Genomic DNA, 17,090 nt, shown 5'->3' on the forward strand with positions numbered 1-17,090 from the left:
TGTGAGGATGGCATTGCATCATACACCTCCACAATGAACTTTTTTTCTTTTCTGCTAAGGTCATATTGGTTGCATTTCAATACAAAAGCATTAAAAAAATCCTTACATTTAAAAAATCCTTACATTTGTATACTGTAGCACTCTTCTGGACACTCCACTCAAAGCGCTTTACAGGTAGGGACTCCCCTCCACCACCACCAATCCACCTGCATAATGTGATGGCAGCCACAGTGCACCAGTCCACCTATCACACATCAGCTATCAGTGGGGAGGTGAACAAAGTGAGGAAGCAAATTCATTGATGGGGATTATTAGGAGGACATGATTGGTAAAGGTCAATGGGAAATTTGGCCAGGATGCCAGGGTAAGCAGGGTAACACCCTTACTCTTTTTTGAGAAGCGCACTTTTTATTTTTAATGACCACAGAGGTCAGGACATCGGTTTTACGTCTCATCCAAAAGACGGCACCTTTTTAAATTAAATTAGGCTCTTTTATGAGCCTTACTCAACAACAAACATGACAAACAAGAAACATTTGATAACCAATTATCTTAATACATTTACACCTTCATCAAAATACAATTTCAATATTACTATATAATAATTTTGGAGGTACACCAGTTATGGAAGACTGACTGGAGTACACAAGTGGAAATTGAAACATTTTCTACTGAAAACAGAAAGTGCCTTTTTACACACAAATATTCTAGGGCTTTAGAACAAGCTTCCCAACCACGTGGAAACTGATGTGGGATGCTTCACAAATGAGAAGTCAATAACCTTGTATCAATTACTCTTTACCAAATGAGTAAGATTAACCAATTTGTCTTTAACTTTTTTATATTTTGACACATTAGGAAACACTTATTAAATTAGGATAATTAGCTGTCTGTGGCATAAATGAGAATACCAATTAATCATCTCTTTAGATAGTGAAAGAAAACAAAAACGGCATGTGTAGTTTAATAATTTAAGTTTATTGTGTTCCTTTTATAAACATGGGTATCTCTCATTTCTTGTAGAGACCCTTTTTTCATTTTAATATTTCAAAACTGTAACATTACAGAACATGGAAGAAAGTAAGCTCCTATGTGACTGTAAAGTGTTGATAAGGACTAACAAGCACTGAAGGTCCAGAGCAGAAGTTGGAGGTTTTGGTGGCAGACAATGCGATTACTTCATGAGCCCTCCATGAAAACCACCTGGTCCACAAACCCTCTCTATGCCCCATGGAGACCATGGGAAACATAACATTTGGATAGGCTCTGCAAAAACAACCTACACCTTATATCGTAAGTAGCGTGATATTCACTTTGTGCCAGTAGGATAAATGGGATGGAAGTTATAACCTTAAAGTATTTGGTACTACTGGCGCGTTCCAAGTTGGATATTGTATGTTTCTTTAAACACTGCAGCTGCAATGTCTATAATGTCAAACGGTTCTTTAAGTCATTCCATCTTGGATACACTGTGTAGGGAAGAGGGGTTTCTGGGACTTCTGAGTTACAGGAAGGGAGGGAGAAGGGTGATCTGAGGCATGTGGTGAAACAGGTAAGAGATTCCATTGGCGATCCATCTCTCCTCTGACATCAGGGTGTCTGGCATCTTCCAGGCCAAGGACTTCACTCCACTACTGGCTTGACCTGACTGGCATTTTCAAGCTGCCTCAACATCTCGTCCCATTGAGAAAATTGTTTAGACAGCAGGAACATCTGGCATGAAGTCAAGGAGCATAACTGTGGACCAGTATGTCTTAGTTATATTATATGTAGGGCTATGGAAATGACAACTGGAACATCTAAATGGAAATGGGACTCTAGTTGGCAGTCAGCATGGATTTAGAAAAGCCTGCTTAATTAGTTAGTTCTCTGAACAAGCAACAACAGTAAAAACTCCAGAGCACGCAATCTGGTATATTAAGATTTTAAGTAGGCTACTGATACAGTTCGTCATAAAAGACTAATCCTCAAATTCCGGGTATTTAAGATTATATATGTCTGGATTTAAAACTGGAAAATGGATATAAAAAAAGAGCATCAGATAAAAGGGTAAATACAGTGGGAGGATGGAACTAGTTGAGTGCCACAATGGTCTATAACAAGAACACTGTTCTTCCTTTATATCAATGATCTACGATAAATCGTTTAAAATGCCTTACACTTACTACACTTATCATTAAGGTAAACCACATAACTGATGTGTTATGAATTATTACAACACAACTGGAATGTACTGGCAATTTGTATTATTCAAAGAAATTCACTGTTTTCCTATTCTTGTTTCCCATTCGTCAATTAGCAGAAACTGAAAGTTGGCTTAGTCTGCTTCACGTCTGGCTGACTTGCAGATGTTAATACAAAATGCGCACCACACTGTTGATCCACATTTTCCATGTGATGACAATTTGAGACATAAAGTAGTAGGACTAGCAGCAGTAGTGTCAGAAGGATACCATCTTGTTGTAATCTTCAAACTGCTTCTTCACTTCCTCGGATAGAGTTTCACACTGGTCCTGTGGAGAAGAACAAAACGACTGAGGTTTTGAGGTAAAACAAATGATATTCCAGGATTACCAAAGAGAAGGGATTTAATTTTGTAGTAGGAATGTTGAAAACAGTAATTTTAATATTAATTTAATTCCAAAAGACAGTAAAATTCACTCAGATTATTATTGCCCACTGTACACCACTAGAGGGCCCTCTAGCCAGCCCCTCTCTCATTAGTTCAGCGTGAGAATGTATATCAGCACCACCTGGGTCTTCATTAGAAACCCTATATAACATTCGCACACAATCTCCCTGTGTTCGCATCAGAGCCACGGCACCAGTCGTCAGACTGCGGACGTCCGTTTCCACTCTCTTATGGAGATCTCAACCATCATGTCGAAATTCGTACAATTTTATCTTTGCTTGAAGGCTACAAGAACGCCACTTAGTGTACACGTAGGCTCTCTTGGCTAGAGGTATCGACCTTAAGACCAGAGAAAAGGCAGCCACAAAACCCACACTGTTAAACACCTAAACCATTTGCAATCTACAGTAGCAAGTGTTTCCTTTCCCTGGCAGGACTGCTGCCATTAAGGCTATGAGTACACTTCAAATTTCTTAATAATTGACACTACAGTGGAAAGTGATGAACTCAGCTTTTTATGGATTCTTTTAGAGTACTGACTTTATACTGACAAAATGGGCGAAAACTGTTTCTATGCAGCATTCAAAGGGATTTCTGACCTTAACCATGATGCCGCTGCAGCTACTACTAAATTCTGGAGGCTTTCACTGCAAAGAGCATAATGTTACTATGGATTTGACTTTGTTTAATTTTATTTCAATTAACACTTATTGATGCAAAGCAATGTGACCCTTGTGTTTTCTGGGATCAATTATTTATGACCAGTATGGTATGACTTTGCTCTATTCAATTCTATTATAATTACACCATATCATTTTCAGAAGTATTTTAAGCAAGACAATCTATAATTTATGCTCTTACTGCATATGGTGTTGCTGTTCCGTTATCATTGTGTGTTAACACATCTGGAGGATACTGTATAGAATAAATGCGTGTGCATGAATACACAGAGAAAAATACATTTATTTGAATACATTTAATCTTCAAGCCTTTATCGATTGGCCACCCTAATATTTTTACACAAATTAATGTCATTGACTTTATTTCACCTTACCCTTGAAAATGAATAAATTCATCTTGCTGTCTTACAAGAAGTATTAGATATGTAAGCAATTTTATCTGGTTAATTGCCCTGTGAAGGTTAGACTATCACTGAAAAGGAATTGAGTGAGAAATAGTTCATTTTGCCTTTGAAAAGCAATCATGATAGTTCGTGAATGAAGACACACTGTATCTAAGTTAAATACAAAAAACTTTAAATACTTTCTTCATAGGGGTAATGTGAGCCTATTCTTTTCACTTTCCTAAGAAAGAGGATTACCTGCTGTTGAACCACTTTATTACAGAGAAAGAAATCAGAGCCCAGAGAGAGAGTGAGAGAGTGAGAGAGTGAGCGGCAAGGAGCTCATACCTGCTGTTTGATGTGTATCTGTGACAGGCGCTGCAGCTTGGTGGCGTGGTCAGGGACAGCTGTGTAGAACACAGGCATGTTACAGAACACTCCCAGAGGGGACAACACAGGCAACAGCGACAGAGCAACCTCTCAGAAACCAGCCAGGGTAAGATCCACAAAGACCTCTTACAAAACACATGGGGTTCTCCTCTAACACTGCACAAAGCAAGAAGTGGTACAGTATTTCCACATTTGAGAGATGATAATAATAATAATTAATATTTGCTTACAATTTATTCATTTACCAGCAGCCATATCACCCTGCAACTCACAACTGGCAACCCACTGAAGCTAAGCAGGTGTGAGCCTGGTCAGTACCTGGATGGGAGACCTCCTGGGAAAAACTAAGGTTGCTGCTGGAAGAGGTGTTAGTGGGGCCAGCGGGGGGTGCTCACCCTGCGGTCCATGTGGGTCCTAATGCCCCAGTATAGTGACGGGGACACTATACTGTAAACAGGCGCCGTCCTTCGGATGAGACGTAAAACCGAGGTCCTGACTCTCTGTGGTCATTAAAAATCCCAGGGCACTTCTCGAAAAGAGTAGGGGTGTAACCCCGGTGTCCTGCCCAAATTTCCAATTGGCCCTTACTAATCATGGCCTCCTAACAATCCCCCTCTATGAATTGGCTACATTACTCTGCTCTCCTCCCCACTGATAGCTGATGTGTGGTGAGCGTTCTGGCGCACTATGGCTGCCGTCGCATCATCCAGGTGGATGCTGCACATTGGTGGTGGTGGAGTGGAGTCCCCATTACCTGTAAAAGCGCTTTGAGTGGAGTGTCCAGAAAAAGCGCTATATAAGTGTAAGCATTTATTATTATTATTATTATTATTATTTATATAGCAGCGTTCTGGACACTCCACTCAAAGCACTTTACAGGTAATGGGGACTCCCCTCCACCACCACCACCAATGTGCAGCCCCACCTGGATGATGCGACGGCAGCCATAGTGCGCCAGGACGCTCACCACACATCAGCTATCAGTGGGGAGGAGAACAGAGTAATGAAGCCAATTCATAGGTGGGGATTATTAGGAGGCCATGATTGGTAAGGGCCAATGGGAAATTTGGCCAGGACACTGGAGTTACACCCGTTCTCTTTTCGAGAAACGCGCTGTGATTTTTAATGACCACAGAGAGTCAGGGCCTCGTTTTTACATCTCATCCGAAGGACGGTGCCTGTTTTCAGTATAGTGTCCTCGTCACTATACTGGAGTATTAGGATTCAGCATTAGACTGCAGGGTGAACGTCCCCTGCTGACCCCACTAACACCTCTTCCAGCAGCAACCTTTTCCCAGGAGGTCTCCCATCCAGGTACTGACCAGGCTCACACCTGCTTAGCTTCACTGGGTTGCCAGTTGTGAGTTGCAGGGTGATATGGCTGCTGAGATAAGAAAAAGTCTCATACCTATTATTATGTACAAATAATGTACTAAATTGCTCAATTTCATGTTATACATTAGGCATAATATTGTTACATTTAAAGCATTTAATTTAAGCCGCTACTGTCAAAAGTTACGAAGAGAGAGATCCCACCAGGGACAGCTATACAAACGGAGTGTAAAATCAGAACTTCAGAGTGTGAGCAGGCAGTGGCATAAAATAAGAGGTGCAGAATGTGCAGTAAAGCATGTCCTTCATCTTGCATTTGCAATCTACTCTGTGGAGCAGAAGTAGGTAGGTTTTACAGCTGGTTTTGTTTTGCTATACTGACCTTTGATGTGAGCGCTGTCCAACAGAGGCTGGAGACTGCTCACCTGCTCCAGGAGTGCTGCCTGAGACCGCAGGAACTCCTCCTCTTAGGAGAGAGAGACAAAGGGACATGGAGAAAGATGAAAAAACATGGGAAGAGAGGGGCAAGAGAAAGAGACAGAAAGTGAAGAGTGAAGATGTGTTGACAAAGGACAAGGAAAGGAAAGACAAATGAGAAGGGTAAGAAAAGAGTAGAGGTTAAGGGAGGCAAAACAATAAAATTACATAACAAAATGCAACAATGCATCATTACAAGCTCTATAGGTGTGTAAAGGATACTGTCTTGGACACATCTCTGTTTCATAATATACTATTTTATAACTACAATATTACTGTTGTAAAATACTTATTTTTTCCTTACAACATCGACTCCTTCCAAGCTGTTTCCAGTAATTCCCATTCTCCAAAAGGAAGATTAATTTCAATGAGGGGGGGAGATATAAATTTAAAAAAAGCTCAATTACAATTGAGAAACTCACACCACAAAGAGGGTTTATGATCTTTTGCTCGTATAGCTTCAGTACAATTAACAGATTCCTGCTGTTTATTGGATTTTGCAGCTGCGGGGCCATTTGCTGGCTTCCAGGGTAAAAGGTTAGCTCCCACTGGCCAGTAGCTTCTCGCTCACTCCTGACAGGCCTACACACACAGCATGTGAAACTCTCACCTGCCAGTATAAGTTCCAGTTTCATGGTGTCAGGTATGGCAATTTTCTCAGTGAACTGGGGATCCAGGTATTTCATCAAGTCCTCAACTGCAGAAAGATGGAGGCGATGTTTAATAACATATCACATCACATCATAACATAACATAACATCACTTTATTAGCCCTATACAATTTCTTGCATTTGGAATTCGTCTTTTTGCATACCCCAGCTTGCTCTCCATGAGACACAGACACACAGACAGGGAGAGAAGCTTGGGGTCAGAGTGCAGGGTCAGCCATTGTACAGCGCCCCTGGAGCAGTTGGGGTTAAGGGCCTTGCTCAGGGGCCCAACGGAGTAGGAGTCCTCTGCCAGCTGCAGGATTTGAACCGGCAACCTTCCAGCCACAGGTGCAGATCCTTAGCCACAGAGCCACCGCTCCACCCTCATACTATGCATGACAACTCCTGCTATTTCCTTGTGATGAATACGATGAAAATGGCAGAGGGGTACAGTCTTGGCAGGTTTAGGAGTCATTTAAAATGCACAAGGTCTAGAAGGTAATCACTTATTAGTTGGTAAATAAAGACGGCATTAAGGGGAAATATTAAAATGCCTTTTATCACCATATTTACACCCATTTTTGTGATAAACAATAAAGATACAGTATATAAAAAAAGTCTACACACCCTTACTGAAATTGCATGTTTTTGTGATGCAAAGCCAAAAATCATGTCAGACATTTTTCCATATTTAATGTGACATTGCAACCAATACAATTCAAAAGAAAAACAAATAGATAATTATTAGGAAAAATAATTGAAATGAAAAAACCTACAACACCCAGAAATGCCTATTAGACTATATGCATATCTAGTACTATAATTTTATTCTTGAAGCAGTACCACCCAGAAACATTTGTCCTACAGTGTTTAAACAGTAATATTATTCAAAAATAGTAGCATGCAAAGAGAGCTAAAATGATTAAACAAATTTAATCATTTTGTAGGTAGCCTCAATGACAAGCAGTCAAAACATTTACCAGCTAAGACTGATGACAGCAACCTGGAAAACATCAGACCTATCTGTGATATTTACTATAAAACAAAGAAGAAACGGAAGGAATCTGATCTTCATGAATTGGCTAAGACAGGTGATCAGGAAACATGGCTTGTGTCATCCCAGATTGCTGCAATAGCTAACTTAAACACTCAGATGGACACTCTTCAGCAAATTGTTTTTTTTTAACTGAACTTTGTTTGGAGCGAAAGACACTGAATACTCACACAACGGAGTCTAGAGTGCAAGGTTAACAACCTGGGAAATTGTTCATTATCAAATAAAATTAGAATACTAGGCTTCCCAAAGAGATCTGAAAGCAAATGTTGCATTCAAAAATTGTTGTTTGGATGGACACACAAGTCCGGGGGATTTAGCTGGTTTCTGCAGTATACAGACAGACAGTTCCTTTCGAAGGAAAGCAGGCATTCCAGTCCCACATCCATCATCTGTCTTTGCAGAGAAAGTCCATTATTTCCACTAGTGTGCATTTTACTCTTTATATTTACTATTCAACAAACAAATAACCTCTGCTTGTTCCATTTCAAATGCATACTCATAGGCAGGTATTTAACAAGCGGGTCTCCAGAGTCATCTGCCCTGTACTCAGCACACTCACTCTTTTTGTGTAGGATCTTCACTCGCTCCCTCTTGTTGGACGTGTTCACCAAGGAGGCCTGGATCTTTCCCAGTACATCAGCACACTGCCAGAAAGGGAGATACAGGAAAGAGGGGTGAAGCCTGTGATACTGCCAACTAATATCATGGTCAAGAAAACAACAGCTAACACTCCTCACTGGTGTAGTGATTGAACAGTATTGGAACTAGGTGCGTATAAGAACTTTATGAGTAATCTTATACAACATTTTCAAATAATTTTTATTCATTTTATCTGTTACATAGTATGTATCAGGTCAGACATGGCCATACCCATGTATGCCAGTTAATCGTGTTTCATATGTTATATTTACGTGATGATAAACTTTATTACAAAATAGAATCTTAAATCCTAAATAATAAAAAAAAACACTATTAGTCTATTACTAGAAGCTTCTATTTCCTCGTCTCTTTTCCCTATATGATCCACTTTTACTTACTATTCATCTGCGACAGATGAATTAGGCTACTCTTGACAGCTCACTATAGAAATGCATTGGCTTAGCATACGTTGTATTTTGAAACTTGTGATACACGATTCAGCCTCTACTAGTTCGGTTGTTTATAGAGAACTTTTTCAGCCGAATATGAATGACTTGATACTTTAAAATAGTATTAATTTTCGACACATAAACCCTTTGAGCCTGTCGTAACCACACCCGTATTCCTTCGCAAATGTATGCTGTTCTATCAGGCTACCCGACATATTTTGTCGGTTTTATAAAAACATACTATGCAATCAGATACATATAAATTAACTGAAATAGCAGGTCTCTATATTATTGATGCTGTCGTTGTTTCTATACATAAACGATGAATGCACGGACATTTAATAATATGTTAGATCATGAAACTCTGTCGTTGACGGGTGAAGTCAGAAAACAGTAGATTGATCACAACTAGCTAACCTTCACGGGTTTGTTGCCACGGTTTCCCCTGTCCCCATACACCCGCTTCTCCAGCTCCTGCAGCCGCTTTTCGAGTTCTCTAACATCATTCCCACCCTCCATCTTCACTTATAAACAGCAATTGCAGACAATCAGGAAGAGTCGGAAGCGTGGCACCGGAAATGAAAAAAAAACCAAGGATCTCTATGGTGATGAAGATGAATAAAAAATACCCTGACAGAGCAGAAAAGTGCCATCTTGTGGCGAGTTTGTAGCTGTACGTGTGGAGTCAGAGAAAAGCGCTAGCACGGGCTGATGGGCAGGCAGGAGGGCCATAAACAACCGGAGAGGAATAAGCGGCACAGTCCTTCTGCTCAGTCAGTGTGTGTCGCCTTAGCGCTGTTTTATTTCCAAGTGTCTGTGTGGGTAGGAAGGACAAGGAAACCAGGAATGGTTGTTCTGCCCTCACTTTCATTGCCAAAAGCCAGTGGCTATTATGGCCAGAGAAACCCCAACACATTTGAATTTCATCAAAGCTACTGATTTCAAGGTGAAAAAATAAGCAACTAAACAAGAATTTGCAACGAAAATGATAAAAAGCAATGAGATGTTTGGAAAACTAAAAGTTTATTTTTATACCAAATTCATTTAGATCATCTTAATTAATAGTCTATAATAGATATATTCCTACCATTCTCATCTCATTTCCATGTGAACTTCTTTCAGTTTTCAGTTTTGTTAGCCAAGCCATACATAGCATAAGTCACTATTTTCATCTGGCTCTGTGGAGATGGACTGGCCAGTGTACACCTCGATTCAACCAGTTTACTGTCACTGCTTGCTAATTATCTCATGTTAAAAGAAAAACATGGAATAAAAATAAATTGCTTTTACAATAAAAGCAATCTCTGACATATACAAAAGTACGAGAGGTGTTCATGGTCTCTTTGTACTGGACTACTCGTGGGGTATTGTAAATTTGGAAATGGGTTCATCTGTCCAGAGTGTGGGAAAATGGCTTAAAGCATTGGACCTCAGCCTGCATTGTCACAATGATTTGTGTTTCTGATACAAATACACCATTCTCTTTAAGTCAATTGCAAAGGATAAAAAGTATACTCAAGAACAAGCCCTGCTTCTTGTCATTCTACAATACCTTTGAGACACATCCATCCATTCAATCTGTTTTCTAACCATTGTATCCAGTACAGGGTCGCTGGGGAGCCTGAGTCTACCTGCTCACCAGGATGAGACATGTATTCTTTCATATTTATAATGTATCAACTGCAGACATTTTGGGAATGAAAAAATGTACATACTGTAGAATGACGTCCATGGGGGAGGGGGTGGGGGGGCAGTTACGGCAGTGATGGTTTCACAAGGTTAACAAAAGTTTCAGCTATGCTACAAGAAAACAGCACCAAAGTGAACATACCTCAGAATAGCAGCAGGCAGCACAGCAAACCAAACTAGGTCAGCCAGGTGAGACAAGGCAACAATTTGCAATTTCAGCTCCCGTACAAGGTGTCCTTAATGAGTCCTTAATGATTTCAGGTGATAGTGGCGGTGAGCTGCAGGTTTTAACTGTTTCCTAGGTCCACCTCTAGACTGCCACTGGTGGTATGTCTGTCAGGTGGATCACAAAATGAAAGTTTCTTGAAACCGTAGAGCAACATTTTTACCATTGAACTATTACAGGTAAACTGGGTATGTGTGTCGGAGAGGTTGCTGATGTTGTGATGCTCAGAGTAGAATGGGGGTGATAAGAAATAAGAGATAAGATCACTTTATTAGCCATATACAATTTCTTGTATTAAGAATTTGTCTTTTCGCATACCCCAGCTTGCTCTCCATGAGACACACAAACAGGGAGAGAAGCTTGGGGTCAGAGCGCAGGGTCAGACATTTATACGGTGCCCCTGGAGCAGCTGAGGTTAAGGGCCTTGCTTACTATAGGTGCCCAATGGAGTAGGGTTCCTCTGCCGGCCACGGGATTCAAACCGGCAACCTTCCAGCCACAGAGCCACCAAACTGCCGATCAGCAGTCCTCCATCAAAGAGCATGCACAGTAACAAGGCAGAGAAACATCCTAATTCACAAAACCAGAAGGTTATGGTCGAAGCATGCAAAGCACATGCAGTTTCCATTGAAGAAAGGAAGCTTGGTAGAATCATTGGGGAAGAAACCCTTTAATTTGAGTAGAAGCAGAAAAGGGGGGTTCGATCACCATCTCTGTCTTCACTGTCTCTGTGTACAAACAGCCTCCTGAGCACCAAGTGGTTACTATTTTATTTAATACTGACCTTTTTATTCCCCCCTTGTTGCACAAATTGGTAGTAACATATCAAATATTTCCAACTAAATGCCAGAGGGGGGCAGCAACCCTCCATTAATGACTCTTGGTGTTATCCTTCTTTCTTCACAGAGCTGGCAGGATACTTTTAAAGATCCTGTCATGAATGAGGAATCAATAATAGAATATGTGTCCCTATTCTGAGCATTCCTGCCATGTCAAAAGCTGAATATAAAACTATGGTTAGAGGCAGTTTTTATCTGATGATGGTGGCAATGGCACAGACCTCTTATGGTAAGAACAGATTTTTGAATGTCTTGTGTTTAAGAAAAACCAGTTTTCCAATCCTGCTCGGTAGTATGCATAATCCTGCTGATTTTCATTCCATTCAAGCTTTCGGCTACATAATTAAGCTCCTAATCGACCTAATAATGCAATTAATGGAAATGTTTCATTTTTAGTTCCACAGCATGTTGGAGCATTCATTCTAACTACTGCATTTCATAAGTGATTTATGATTTAAAGGCAGTGGTGCCTTAACTTATTAAATTAAGCTCTAAAGGGCAGCACTGTGAAGCAGTGGTTAGGGTGTTGGATTCATAAGTGGAATGGTGTGGGTTCCAATTCCAGTTGTGTCACAGAAGAAGTAGCAGTAGCAGAAGTACCCTTGAGTAAACCGCTTCAGCCGAAATGTTCCAGTAAAAAACACAGCAAATGTAAGCTGCTTTGGATAACAGTGTCAACCAAATAAATCAGTGCAAAAAAAAATTCCAATAAAACGCTGTTAGTGTAACTCAAAAGTACACTAAGTAACAAACTTGACAGGAAGTAAAATCCAGCACAAGACCAGGATTGGAGTGTCCCTGTTTTAAACTATCCAGCCATCTCATCTACTGTATATTCTAACTTTTTCAACCAATTCTGGCTCATAAGGGACTAGGAAACTATCCCAGCAAGCAACAGGTGCAAGGTGGACAACACATGGACAACCTCACATCAGGGCCAATTTTTCCTGAAACCCATTAACCTACCAATATGTTTTTGGACTGTGGGAGGCCAGAGCACCTGTAGGAAACCCACTCAAATGTGGGGAGAATATACAAACACTACACAGATAGGTGTTCTAGGTGTGGAATTGAACCCAGGGCCCTAGCACAGCAAGACAGTGCCACCATTCTGCTCTTTTTTTTTAAACATAAGCGCAGAACTCCAGTTTTCTAGTATCAAATACTGGGAAAATTTATAGGTGTTCTATATCTGATTAGAATTGAAGAAACCAGTGAAAATGTTTAAATGTCCAAGTTTTGCTGAATTAGGTCACCAAGAATGGAGGTGGAGCAAAGACCCTTGAACACTGTGTGCACCTCAATTTTAGACATACAGATAAAACTGGGAATAACCTTTTATAAACGCTACAAATGAAGGGGGAATTCGGTGCATTTGCCTTCATTTAAATCTCTCTATCATTTTCATTTTCACAAAATGTGTCTGAAAGCAGTAGGGAAGATTTAGATTAAACTTATCCATACATTATTGACTGAGTAACCTTGCTCATCACGTACAGTATATGCTAGGTATCAAAAGAAATGCATCACCTATAACTGCTACAAATTCATACAGTTGCTATCAGGAAAATGGCAAGCTTTTTTTAGCCTGTGCACAGACAATTTGTTGAACACACATCACTGAGGTAAATTTATTATCGTTGCTTAACAGATGTTATCAACAGAGCGACCAAAATTACATTTGTGGTTCGTAGATAGTAGCAGGTGCACTGACATTTTATTGGACAGACATTGCACGGGTAAATTCATTATGCTTGTTCAACATATGTCATTCACAGGGTTAATCAACAGTGTGTCTACTGTGAAAGTCACAGGCAAGTAGCGAGTGTGGCTGCTGTTGGAAGCAATATGAACTAACATCTGTGACGTGCTTTGACCTGGGCTGCAATTCTGTCCCTTACTCTTGTAAAGGATGGACAAATAGATTTGTTTGTCAGAGCTCTATAATTAATTTCTTAAATGAAATATATTTCATTTGGAAACTGCACAATTGTGATCGCCATATTATATATGATATTTATATAATATGATATTCCAGATATTGTCATTCTGGAATCAGTCCAGAGAAGAGCAACCGGATACATTCTGTGGCTTAACAGAATGTCCCACACTCACAGGGCAAAGGAACTGAGCCTTTTAAAGTTTGAGCAAAGACTCCAAGGGGACCTGATGCAAGTATTCAAAATTTCATAAAGGCAGTGACAAAATCAAATCAGCAGGCTTCTTCAGAGTGACCAGTGAAACATGAAACCGAGGGTATAAAGTAAGTAGGAATTGCACAGAATGCACAGAAGTGTAATAATAAGAGGAATATCTTTACCCAAAGGGCTGTGGGAATATGGAACAAGCTACCCAGTAATGTTCTAGTAGCTGACACTCTCGTGTCTGTCAAGAAATGGCTGAATGCGATCCTTGGATCAATCGACAAATGTCATAATGGGCTAGGTAGGCCTCTTCTTGTTTGTAACCTTTTTATTGTTTAAACATGTGCTTGTTCACTACTCTGTGAACCCTTGATGCCCTATGTGCTCCCAGATCATCTCACAGATGTCCTGCCAAAATGTTGTCAGGATGAACCCAAAGAAAGGGGAGTGAATGAGGTCACTACAAGTGGAGCACTTGTGGCAATTAGACACTCATGCCCAGACCAATCCCCCATTAACTGGGACCATCCCAGACTTGGACCCTGACATTGATTGGACTGCTCAAAACAACATTTGCTTTCTAAAAACATAAATGCATGAAAACAGCACTAAGTTTCGTATACAATCCATACGTTTTGTTTGGTAGTGTGAAATTTCATATCAGAGGATATAAATCCAAATTCATATTATATCATATGGTTATTAAGGTCAAGTAGAGACATATAAATGTCCACAATACATGTGTTCAGAGAATAATCAGCTTTACTGTCAGAAAGAATTGCGCTGAATAGAATTACACTGAGTTATTATAACCACAGAAAACGCATAAAATAATCATTTCTGATAATCAGTTGATAATCAGGTAATCAGATAATCCTTAATATCGTTAGAGCTTTTATATTTTAATTTGTCAGAAAACACTTTGACAAGGGTGCCAGGGTGTCTTCTTGTTTTTGTTCTGATCAGGCTAACATTTCATTTTGTTTAATTTTGGTTATTTAATTGACTAGATAAATTATTCACTGCTCTTCATACTAACTTATGTTTTGTAAATACCATGCTAGGACTTAAATAAAACTTTAATTACTATTAAGTGTAAAAGGCTCTTTTATTTCTTTCAAAATAAATCTTGAGACAAAAGGTTAAATTTACTATGGGTGATGAATTGTTAGAGGAAAATGCATTTTTCACTGGTGTAAAATAGGTAGTTCATTTTCTTAGCTCCTCATAAACTATTAAGACTTTTATTCACTTATATGCTTCTGTCATATTAAATTTGTTCCTAACTTTTATCAAAAAGAAAAACTTCACCCTGGAGTTAAAGCGTTTTTTGCATGTATATAATTCCGTATTAAAACCTTTTCGGTTGGAGAGCCTCATAAAGGCCATAGGCTGGCAACTAATGGACCCCTGCCTCTGGACATCAGCATGAAGGTACCACTGCAGCTCAATACAAAATACTACTCTACTGTACATGAAGAAGTACAGTAGTTAAGTATGAGACATTATGAACCATTCAGCCCTGCTACCTGTGGTTTGTCATCAAGTGAACCAAAACAAAATGATTTAATCAGAAGTCTAATTACAGATGAGTCTTCTTAGCATTTTTAAACTATTATGCTTTTTAACCACCTGAAGATAATGAATAATTCAGCATTTAATTTGATTAAATAAACTGAAACCTGTTACAATTTGTTTCTATTGGAGTATTAACGATACAACTTCTATCTTCAATGACTCACTATCGGTACCACTTAATGTTTACAAAAAAAATCTACAAGACTATCGCTGACGCAAATAATGACCTCAATCATAGCAATGTTTTAAAATGAACTCATTGACTGGTAATACTGTTTCTTTTTTAAATGAATAAAACTCCATATTATGGAGTTTAAACTCCATTATTTACATGTCCCTTACTATAATTAACTTGGAAATGTATAAATTCCTTAGTGTAATGTATAAGGTGTTAGGGATGACTATACAGTACGTCTTAGTCACAGAACAGTACAGTGACGGCAGTAGGCAGGAGTATTTGGAGAGCATGTGTCAGACAGATGTACAGACTCAGTTAATCAATCTGTATTCATTCATTTTTGACAGTGTCTTAGTGAAAGTACTGAAATAAAGGCAGACTTTCTTAAGGAATGCTCAAAAAACACATTTTATTTGATGTTTTCACATTGGAGAATAACCTTGTTATAAAGTAATTACAATATATTTCTTGCTTAGACATTCATATCAAATGTCTTATACTGGATCTATGTAGTATTATAACTTTATTTACACATCAAGCCATTTGCTTAATTGGAGGCACTGCAGAAATGAATGTTTAATTTCCTGCTGTCAGGTCATCACAGGGAGAATAACTGTGATGATTCTCCAAATTTTACCTTTCAGTCTTCTCATATACAGTAGTTCATCTAAGAGTCATAGCTAATTATGGGGGGCTGAGCCTTGATCCCCTGGAGGTGGTGGCTAAGAGGAGAATGCTGACCAAGCTCACAACCATAATGAACAACACCTCTCATCCGCTTCATGGGACTGTTACTGGGCAGCGGAGCACCTTTAGCAACAGACTGCTCCAGCTACTGTGTTCAAGGGAACGTTTCCGCAGGTCTTTCCTCCCGACGGCTGTCAGGGTGTATAACGCTGCCCTAGGCTAGGACTGTTAGCCCTTCATTTGCTCGTCTATGGACAGCATGCTGCTCCATTGTACTTTTTGGACAATCAATCTGTATAAACCTATGCACATTTTGCACATATTTTATTGTTTTTACAGTGTCTATGATCATCATATTTTGCACACACCTATGTATTTTTTTTTAGTTATTTATTTTTAATCTATTTTGTATAATTTTTCATCTATTTTGATGTCTGTTTTCGCTTGTCTTGGGCCGGATTGCTGTAACACATCAATTTCCCTTTGGGATCAATAAAGTCTTATCTATCTAATTAATGTTTTCACATTCACATATCCATCTATTTTTTAACAGCTTCTTTCAATTCAGGTTTGGGGGGGGGGGGGCAGAGACTATCTTTGCAAGTGGAGGGTGCAAGGTGGGGTACACAGTCATGCTCACACCATGGCCAATTTTCCCAGAATCCAACTGACCTAAACAGTACCGTAGGTCTTTGGACTGTGGGAGGAAAACCAGAGCATCCAAAGGAAATCCACACATACTGTTGCAGGTAGATCGGGGCAGGGGTGTAGCCACAATTGGACCTGGATGGCTCCAGGGCCACTCTGATTGATCCTAGGCCTACCCAATCAGTCCAAAGTAGTTTAATTTTTTTTCCTTGTTTGCATTACATATTTGTTTTTAAATGTTACATGATTTGATTTTTTAGTGGTATGTAATTTGCTATTGGCTCACTGTATCTTTTGTGACCGATAAGAAAATTATGTAATCGCAGTGGGGTGGTGCATGCGTGGGTAGCCTAATTGGCTAAAAGAGTCAGACACTCTTAGAGCTATCTAGCACTAGTTTTTTTGGTTTATT

At 39.5% G+C, this 17,090-nt stretch overlaps 1 protein-coding gene across 1 annotated transcript; it reads right to left on the reverse strand.

The window, feature by feature from the left end:
- Window positions 1-957: 957 nt before the first annotated feature.
- Window positions 958-9,266, reverse strand: dctn3 (dynactin 3 (p22)). Its single transcript, XM_088601354.1, has 7 exons — window positions 9,107-9,266; window positions 8,161-8,245; window positions 6,505-6,591; window positions 5,800-5,883; window positions 4,044-4,102; window positions 2,454-2,513; window positions 958-1,713 (listed from the first exon to the last, which is right to left on the reverse strand). Exons 1-7 carry the CDS (start codon window positions 9,206-9,208, stop codon window positions 1,624-1,626), a joined length of 567 nt encoding a protein of 188 aa, XP_088457480.1. The 5' UTR covers window positions 9,209-9,266; the 3' UTR covers window positions 958-1,623.
- Window positions 9,267-17,090: the final 7,824 nt, after the last annotated feature.

This window comes from Lepisosteus platostomus, chromosome 12 (genome assembly GCF_059453375.1).
Source record: "Lepisosteus platostomus isolate fLepPlt1 chromosome 12, fLepPlt1.hap1, whole genome shotgun sequence".
In the NCBI taxonomy this organism is placed as follows: Eukaryota; Metazoa; Chordata; class Actinopteri; order Semionotiformes; family Lepisosteidae; genus Lepisosteus; species Lepisosteus platostomus.

What these genes read in the sequence shown, in the direction of transcription:
- dctn3 (XM_088601354.1), bottom strand. Translation starts at nt 9,208, where the DNA reads ATGGAGGGTGGGAATGATGTTAGAGAACTCGAAAAGCGGCTGCAGGAG. An exon ending in GTGGCAACAAACCCGTGAAG is followed by an intron (nt 8,246 to 9,106) that starts GTTAGCTAGTTG and finishes CCTTTCTGGCAG; the next exon opens with TGTGCTGATGTACTGGGAAA. An exon ending in TTGAAGATTACAACAAGATG is followed by an intron (nt 1,714 to 2,453) that starts GTATCCTTCTGA and finishes ACTTCATGCCAG; the next exon opens with ATGTTCCTGCTGTCTAAACA.